The 10195-nt window shown below is 23.7% G+C and overlaps 1 protein-coding gene across 1 annotated transcript; it reads right to left on the bottom strand.

Annotated features, from left to right (window-relative positions):
• Positions 1-1445: 1445 nt before the first annotated feature.
• Positions 1446-10103, bottom strand: LOC114121170 (band 4.1-like protein 5). Its single transcript, XM_027983388.2, has 16 exons — positions 9765-10103; positions 9398-9603; positions 8096-8200; positions 7135-7177; positions 6896-7072; positions 6620-6828; positions 6398-6486; positions 4847-5086; positions 4667-4786; positions 4267-4409; positions 4079-4192; positions 3904-4017; positions 3704-3800; positions 3573-3636; positions 2940-3410; positions 1446-2057 (listed from the first exon to the last, which is right to left on the bottom strand). The coding sequence occupies exons 2-16, from the start codon at positions 9548-9550 to the stop codon at positions 1938-1940; spliced, it is 2259 nt and encodes a 752-aa protein (XP_027839189.1). The 5' UTR covers positions 9551-9603; positions 9765-10103; the 3' UTR covers positions 1446-1937.
• Between the last annotated feature and the right edge of the window lie 92 nt (positions 10104-10195).

Below are 10195 nucleotides of genomic sequence, written 5' to 3'. Positions count from 1 at the left end.
TATGCAAAAAAAATTACAAACTCTAATATAGCAATAATAATAGAGCTAAAATTGTCATGCATTAGTAGTTTTATTTTTTATTTATTTCAAATACATTAAGTGTCAGTTATGTCCACGGTTTGAATTTTACTGAATCAAAATAAAACAATTTTAGTGTAAAAAAAAATAGACAAATGCATTCAATAAATAATTTATTACTAATCACATGTATGTTTTTAATATTAACGGACGGATTTTAAAATCTGTTAAAATGTTTCAATTTATTTGACTTAACAACTAAATGTATTGTCTACAAAATATTACAAATTCTTCCATTTTGTTTATTAATTCTAAAATGGCATTTGTAATATACATTGTTATTAAATATTTTGAGTATTCAGATATTATAAATTCAAATACAGAAAAAAATATAAAGTATTATTAAATTATTTTTCTTAGTGAAAATTAATAGTTATTTTTTCATTTATACATACATAAAAAAGTACTATGCATGTACAGCACATGAATGCCATATTAGAACGTATACAATTTTAAATTATCTTAACTGTTGTTCTATACAACACCTACAAACTATGGCACAACTGGTATAAAACTTAACTTATAAATTACAATAATTAAATACTTAATTAATATATGTATACAAAATAAAATGAGGACGGCATACATTCATATAAAACAAAATGTATAACTTAAGAGTTTTAATTAACTTTTGTTATAACTGCAGTAAAAATAAAAAAATAAAAATACTAATAACAAATTAATACTGCATTATAATTATCACAAGTAACGGCAATTTGTTTAACACACATAGTGCAACACTAAGAAAACAAAAACACTAATTTTTTTAACAGTTTTAAAAATATATAATAATTTAACATTTTATTGAATTAATTAGAAATAGGTTTATATTATATTAATATGTCATAGAGTAACAATAAATTAATAATTTTATTTCTACTAAATAATTTTGTTAAGAACCATAAACATTATTAACAATTTTTTTTAACATTTTTATTGTATTTAGATGAAAGGATGTATTATATTAGTATATTACATATTAGGTACTTAACATTTTTTACAAATATTTATTATTAATGAGTATAAAGAAAGAGAGAGCAAAAATTCTTTAAATATAATGATTGTAATGATAAAAGGCACTTCTTAAATTCATTTAGTTTAGTTCATAATATTCAATATGAATCAAGAATATAGTTTTAAAATAATTTATAGGTAATTAACATATTTTTATTTTTGTTATTAAATAAAAAAAGGATTTTGAGCCTTGATGAAAATACAGGCAAATAAATATATGTGCTTAAAACATACGTTTTAGATGAAAAAATAAATAAATACCATATTAAAAATATATTTAATATCATATATTAATAATATGATTTTCAGTCTGGATCAAATAACTATATCGAATAACTATAAAAATAAATTAATAAGCTCATTGGTCTATATTTGTTCTTAGTATAAGTTATTACTTATTATAAAATAAATTATTTTAAATATAAAATATTAATTTAATCAAAGTTAAATATATTTTTTTATGTTTTGTATCGCTTGTAGTAAAATTAAATACTTTTAAGTATTATACAAAAATAGTGACTAAAAATAACACAAAATATTTCAATTTGAAGTATTATTATTTAAAAAAAATTTAAATTCCAATTATAATTTTCTTTTAATTCATAAAAGAATAAAGAGATCAATTTTATTAAGAATGTTAAAATATTTCATTCAAGGAAAAAATCTGTGATGCCTAATATTAAAATTTGCTAACTATTCTTTTATTCAGGTGTTTTGTATTTCTATCACAAATTTATTTTGAATATATATGTATAAGTAATAACATATTATTAAATTTTTTATAGCATTTCCAACATTTCTGATTAAACGGTAGCCAGTATAAGGTTCTAATATAAATACCATTTTTAGAGTTGTGTTGTAATTACAGACTTTCTGGTTATTATTTTGGGTCCTGATGAAGTCTCAGCACCACTACTAATTAGCCACGGAGAAATTTGATTTAAAGGCTTCATTTTAGTAGGTTCCTGTAAAATAATAATATCCTCTTAAAAATAATTTTTAAAAATTTGAGTAAATATTCATAAAAATGCGAATACCCCAAATATATATAGAAATTATTTAAGTTTTAAAACAAATACTAAGATTCAACAAAATTATTCATAATATAAAATGTAATATATAATTTAGTAAGCTTTTAATTGCAAAATAATAGTTAAAACATTTTTTCAACTGTTAATTTTGTTTTTAAATTAATTAATTACTTCGTATTTTGAACAAAACTACAATAAATAAGCAATAGTTAGCAGTAGTTATGCAATCAATCAATACAAAGTCAAATACAACATGAACAAGTACTTTTAACTGATTTATTGATTTACTATCATATAATAAATGAAGTATTAAAATTTAATAGATAGAATAGGTAGTTTAATATACATAAATACTATTATAATACAACCAATGCAAATAGTACCAATAGCATGGAGCTATTGAAAGTTAGGTACTTCATATAATTTTGGCTCTAAGTATCCATATAATTTTTTTTTATTAGTTAATAATATATATTATATATACATAGGTAGGTAATTATTATTACAAAATGTTTAAGTTGAGAAAGTAGTTTTCTTTTAAATAAATATTAAATGCTATATTGTATTTTCTATACCTTTATTAAAATTTAATTGAAGTATATAAAAAAAAACGAATACTCATTATTTAATTATATTCTTCTATAATGAATAATTTGAATATTTCTAAACTATTTTATTGTAGTAAAACATTTAGATGTAATATCAGTTATAATATGGTTTTAAACTAGTTAATTTAGAGTATAAGATATCATATATTTTAAATCAAAATATTCTATAGCTAATTTCATACTAGTAACTAATAAGAAGTTTACATACCTGATTTTTTTGGGCTACTTTAGTATTAGAATTTGTTACACCATTTATGCCAGTATTTGATTCAACAGCAACTTCAACATCATTAGTAGTATCTTTTTTTATACCATTATCGGCAAATGGATTTGATGATGATGATAAGAATGGATTTGTTATTGCTGTTTGTGAATCACCACCAATAAACGGATTTGCCGAAAATGGGTTACGAGGGCTAGTAGGAGATGTAGCATTAAATGGTAAGGACAAAATGCTTGACATACTTTCTGTAGGACTTCTGTCAGGAGAAACCACCCTTTGTTCTAATTTCCCACATTCACCAAAAGAGAAATGGGTCACTGTTACGGGAGTGGCACATCTTTTACGGTCATCTTTAGACACAGATGTTTCAGATATAGATTGTTCATCCAGCGGTTGTTTAGTTTCTTCAGGTGCTGCAATGCCACCGTTAAGAGACAATGTCAGTTTGTCTCCACCCTTTTATAAATACCAAGAAATAAGCCAAAAACAAAAACCAAACAAATAAACAACACTAAACAATAACAATAGCAAAACAAAAAAAACTAAATAAACTAGTTCTTATGTATAAAATAAGGAACACCACAAAATAAATTCTATTTTAGTCAAATTTATACTTACAACAGATACAAATGTTGCTTGTTCCTTGCCAAAAGAATTTGATTTAGAATTAATATTGCACTCCCTAAAATAAAATAAATTCATTGTAATATTTATAATTGGAAAATTAGTTTATTAAATAAAATAGTTACCCATTATTTAGTAAATTATTATCTTGCGAGTTGGTCACTTTAGATAATGGATCAAACAGGGACAAAGGAGATTTCTTCATTTCTTCTTCAACTTTAGCTAGAAAAAGCATAACAATATTTTTGATGTTTAAAATTTCTTCAAAAAAGCTGTTTTTAAAATATTTTAATAGATATTATAATATCTAAAGTTTATACATTACCTTTTAGAATGTTGCATTTCAAATGTTCTTTAGGAATTGGTCTTGGAGTAGTATTAAATGAAATGTTTCGATTATTTGGTAATGGAGATGAAGACTTTTGATCTTTGCCAAAATCTAATAAAATAAAATAAATAATACTAATTTTATACAAAAAATACTTTATAAAATACAGTACCATCAGTTTTATTAATTATATCAACCGAATTTGATTCATTTATTTTGCTGTTTATCAAAGGAGTGTCTTTGTTTAAACTTTTTAACAATGAGTCTAACCTATCTTCGGCAACATCTGTAAAAAATAATTGTATAATAGCAATCTATTTAAATAAGAAAATATTATTCTGATTTAATAAATGTAATTACCAGAAGAGTTTGAGGTCAATGAAGAAGTTGGTTCAAGATGAATATCTTTGGAATCTAAGATTGGAGTTGGTGGTTTATCCATAATATTAATTTTTTCCATCTTCTCATTTTCATTTTCTACTTTTGGTTTTTCTGTTTTGTCCCTGAAAGCATTTTAAAATATAAATGTTACAAATGATAAATAAAGATAAAATTCCAAGTTTTAATTATAGATAATCAAGAATGGATAGGATATTATTTTTATACAAGCAATCTTAAACAGAATAATATTTTTGATTTAGTTTTAAAATTATAATAAAAACTGTGGTAACAAATACCAAACTACATAGGACAAGTGTTATCTGCGTAATTATTATACAAAAGATCTATCTAATCTTTATAATCTAAAGAGTTATTTTACTTTTGTCGTTCTCTTAAAACATGTGACTGTCTTCTTGCATATCGTTGACTTGGTCTTCTTTCAAATTGAACAGTTCTTCTTGCTCTATTTAATTGAGTTGTTTGAAACTCAGTTTTGCCACTAATTAAATAATTAATAACATTAATTTTTAACTATAACTGAATATTTTAATATATTTACCTGTATCTAAATCGTGAACCCATTCTGAAAAAATTTTGTCTAGCAGATGGGCCTTTAACAGGAGCACGAAGCCTAAAGAATGCATGGTGTTCAACAGCACATTTCCATAAATGTTTACAGGCTTTTTCATTATGTAATCGAAATACAAATGTATGCTCTTGTTCACGTCCTTGATCATCATCTTCTACGACTACCAAAGTTAGTTTTTTCTTCTTAAAATCCAATTTTCCAATCTTTGGCCTAATAAACATTAAAAATAATTTATATTTTATATTAGTTAGTAATTAAATAATATACCTACAATATACATATAAATATAAATTTCTTTTATTAAAATGGCATTTAACAGCAATGAAACAACTTAATATTTACCTAAACATTTTGATGAATGAAATGAAATTTTGATTATAGTAAAGGATTATTAATGAGTTAAGTCAAATAAATAATGGTCCATTCTGCTAATTATTATATTAAGAAATGAGAAAAATGCTTTGAAGAATGCTAATTAATTGGGAGTTTGTTCAATGCAACTACTATCTTGATTTTAAATTATAAATGTTATAAATTATTATATAACATATTTAAAATATTTCATAATTAGGGTTCGAGTTTGAAGGCATAAGTTTTTTTTTAATAATCATAAAATAAAAAAAGTGTTTAATTTAATATTCAAGACAATGCATGTATAATTTTGCCTTTTTTATACTTATAACTACCTTTTTTGTGTTTAATTTTTAATTGATCTAATAATTTTATACAAGGCATACGTATTATCAGAACAAATCAATAAAAGCTGGTGAAGATGGAGCATTTTCGATGCTTTGTTTAAAATTATTTTAAAAGATTTAGCAATATATATCGATATCGTTTAATACCTTATCGAGTATTTGGTATGGCCAGTTAATTTAATGTTTAATATTATATTATATCATGGATTAAAGTATGTTCAAGATTATTCATCAATCCACATTTGTAGATCGCAATTATTGTCGTCAAATAATTTTTCCACGTTTATTTTATTCTGTTTTTTAATACGATGAAAGTTAAACAAAGTAATAATTTTAAGTTGAAAAAGTATATTAAAGAATTCAGTAAAAATATTTTTACAATCAATGGATTAATTTTATACTGTAAAATTTGTGATGTTAAAGTATTTTTACATTTTTAATTCTTTTTGACATATATATATGTTTTATGGCTGGAGGTCATTCTGTTTATTTGTGCAACATTACACCAAGAATGTACCAGTCAAGATGGTGATTGTTTTTAGCAACCGGTTGCAATAACAAGACATTTACGTGTACCAATGTAACTGAATGTAATGTAGATACTCTTTGTTATTTTTTAATTGATTATATTGCCTTTAAATCTAAACTCTACTCATAACATAAGTTAAAATGCAAAGAATAGTTTAAAACTACATCATTATCAATAAAATTAAAATTAAAGTTAAACTATATAAATATAAAATATGATTCTAATCAACTTATTGAGATTTTACAATTTATATTGTTATAAATTATTATTACAAAATATTTATTATAAACATACCAGAAAAAGAGTCCAATTTTTTGAAGACCTTCAAAAACTAAAATGCCTGTTGGTGTTAAACCAAGAGCATATTCACATCCATCTTTACCCTAAATAAATACACAATATAGTTTTATAAACAATATATAATAAAAAAAAAAAGTTAAATATTGGAATACCTTAATAATCACTAAAAATTTAAGTAATACATATGAAAAAATAAAATAAAATTTCTTTACTTACTAAAACAGTATGATTATCAACTCCATACATTTCTAACCATTTCACCTTATTTAAATAACTAGTTTCTGCTTGAGCTGGTGTTAAACCTTTACATTTTTTGAATTCTTCTACAATTTGTATTTCCATATCTTCAGTTTGATTAGGAACAAATCTAAACTCAGATATAACAGCTGGAGTATGACATGTTTCATCATAATCACCAAGTTCAGCTATAAAGATAAATAGTACATGCATATAAAAGTTAATTATTTTTTTTTTAATTATAAAAATACATACATTGTAAAGCTAAAGCTGCTAATTCAATGCAAGTATTTTGTGGACATTCAAGACGACCTTCGTGGATATCTAATTTAAGTTGAAGAAAAAACTGATATCGAGTTAACTCTTCTCGAAGCATATTTGGTTCTGATGAATAGAATTTAACACGTAGTCGAAATGTATATGGTGGTCCAACTAAAATAAAAGCAAAACTTAATATTTCTAAATAATAAAAGTAATAGAAATGTATAACTTACTTCTAACTTGTTTTTTTATTGCTTTTGTAGGATCAAGCCAATGCTAAACAAAATAATCAGTTATTAATAAACATAAGTTAATTAAAAATAAAAAAATAAGTATATAATATAATATATATTATCCCTAATATCCAATACAACTAATCCTAAAATATGAAGGTAATGTTAACAGAATCTATATTTTAGTTACTTTGACAAATGTGTTTACTGTTTAATTTGAATTTCAATAATGTATTACATAAAAAAAAAAGATTCCTAAGAGGCTGTGTGTGAGTTTATACTACTAAGTATATTTTATGATAAATTATTGTTTCTATTAAATTATTTATTTTATTATGTGATAGGTCCAATTCAATTTTGCAAATAAATTGTATTTGAAAATTTCAGTATTCTATCTTTCAATTATATAAAAAACATTAAATGTTTCAAATACAATCCGTCCAGTTCATTTTGGCCATCAACTAACGTCACAAATTACCACCATAGTTGATATTACTTTACATTATAAGATAGTAATAGTATAGTTGCCAATGGCCAAGATGAACTGGAAGGGTTATATACACAAATATTTTAAAATTACACTAATATAACTAAAATTATTATTATCTATATAATTATCAAATATTGTTCCTAACTCTGTAAAAAAAAACTGTAGGTAGTTTTAAATATATATTTTAGATTTTGTGGTTACTACACTATGAATTACTTATAGGGAAATTTTGTATTGAATTTTAAATCCTTATAAATAAATATTTGTGATTTTGATTTTGTTAACATGCAACTTCAAAAAATTGAGCCTATTTGTCTTTAAAATTAGCTATAACAACTTACTAGGATTTTTATATAGCTTTAAGACTTATACAATATATATTATTAATAAAATACAATCATCTTCTATAAAATGCAAAACAATTTTTCTAAAGAAGCAAATCAAAATAAATAGAAACATGTATTTAGTTACCTGAACATGATTAGCATCAGTAAACTGTAAACCAAAGTAATCTTTTTCAATCAAATCCAATGAATAAAATACTTGTTCATATAAATCACTACCAACAGCCTTTTTCTGTAAAAAAAAAAATATTAAATCTGTACTTAAAATAATAACTCAGAAATTTAAAGGATGTTTATCTCTTTTCTATGATGTTTATTATTCATTATTATATTATATTATTTAGAAAAAATAAATATTTATAGTTCTAAATGTATTTATTATTTAGTTATTATATATTAATTGGAAGTATTTGTAGGTATAAGAGTAAATAGGAGATGGAATAGCTGAACAGAATAAAGTAACATTTATGTCAGATTAAAATCGTATTTACAGGTAGGCGATTGTCTAGGCTCTAGGGAGTGAGACACTGTCATCTCTACTACACAAAAGGTAACAGAAAGTTGCACCACAGTAAAAACTTTTAAGTATACAACAATCTAAAATTCTATCTGAGTATTGTCAAACCAACAATAAAATTGTTACACACCAGAAAAAAAAAAACGGGAAATAATACGAATTGGGGAAAAATTCAAGTACGTTTACTGTATAGTAGGTGTCAAACATATTATCTTGTTATTGTGTAAGTGATGGATCATGGATGCATCAAATTTAAATTCAATATTAAATTATAGAACAACAACAAAATAAAACAATTTTGTATAGACAATTGTGTGTCTGTCAGTAAATATTATATTTTTAGATTATATATTTATATAGCTTTATTATTAAGTAATAATACAGTAGGTTAAATTAATTTTTGTCAAAACATAATATATTTATTATAACAGTGTATAGTATAATTTATAACATAAATTATTGTTATTAACTTTTGAGTTATTACTGTCTTACCATTGAACAGCATGAATAGATTATGGTATCAAAAAGCAACAGCTTTGTTTTAAGTTTAATATTTTGAAAATATCATTAAATTGTCTAAAAAAAATAAAATATTAACATTTAGATTGTTTTATTTAATTAAAATGAAATATTTTATTAGAAAGAAACGAAGCAAGCATTTCATGAGGTTATGTAAATAATATAACTATAAATTGAAAATTATAATAGGTAATATAGATAAGAATAATAAAAAATTAGGTGTATTATTTTATGTACACAAACGTTTAACAATTAATTAATGAACTAATTTATGTTGATTGGAATTAACGTTTTTAAAACTTTAATATACCTACTTTTCTATTTATTATTTTAAAACTAAAAGAAAGAAACACTGACAATGTAACAATATTATATTGTTTAATGAATACTTACTGATAGTTCAATGCATAGGTCTGTACCATCTAAAAGCATAACCCTGCATTGCATACAATGCTTGTTTGGAGGATTTAAACGTTCGGCCCCAGATTTGATGTTTCGAGCTTTTGGATCGTTCCGACCCCGTTTTCGACTCAAAAAACGAAGCATTGCGACCGCGGGCAAAGGGGAAATGTCACGAGAAAAGAAACATGATGATTATACTGGAAATAAGAAATTATACGTGATGATTTAATTTATTTACAAAATTACATTAAACATGATAGTATAAGGGTATAATAAACAATGAATGACATTATCGAATCACTCATGAACATAGAAACGCAAGTAGTTATTATATTTACGCACGCTTTAACTTACGTACCTATCAGGCCGTGTTTGTGTTCACCCAAACAAGCCCCACTAAGCTGGACAGGACAGGTGAGGTACCGTTATTATGTGATTGCAAAATAATGAAAAAAAAAACAAAAATACAATAAAAGTAACGAATTGAAAAACACTAGATTAAAGACACAAAGGACCGAATTAAAATACAATTTCTACAACTCAATAGTCTGACTAGTTGTAAATGTAATCAGTCTAAGGGTGGAGTCGGTGAAGAAAAATGTAAACGAGTGCTAATGGTGTAAAACTACCTATATAGCCATAAACAAATTATTGTTTAGCCAAACATCGAGCAAAGCATTTGCATTATCTCTTAGAAAATAAATAAAACATAATCAAATTTTGAGTGTAGTTCTTAAATGATTTTAAAGAGAGCGCTAGTGTAGTCTAAGTTGAGAAGTCATTGTTAAC

Source organism: Aphis gossypii, chromosome 3 (assembly GCF_020184175.1).
Source record: "Aphis gossypii isolate Hap1 chromosome 3, ASM2018417v2, whole genome shotgun sequence".
Classification (NCBI taxonomy): Eukaryota; Metazoa; Arthropoda; class Insecta; order Hemiptera; family Aphididae; genus Aphis; species Aphis gossypii.
This window is presented reverse-complemented; position numbering and strand designations above follow the sequence as displayed.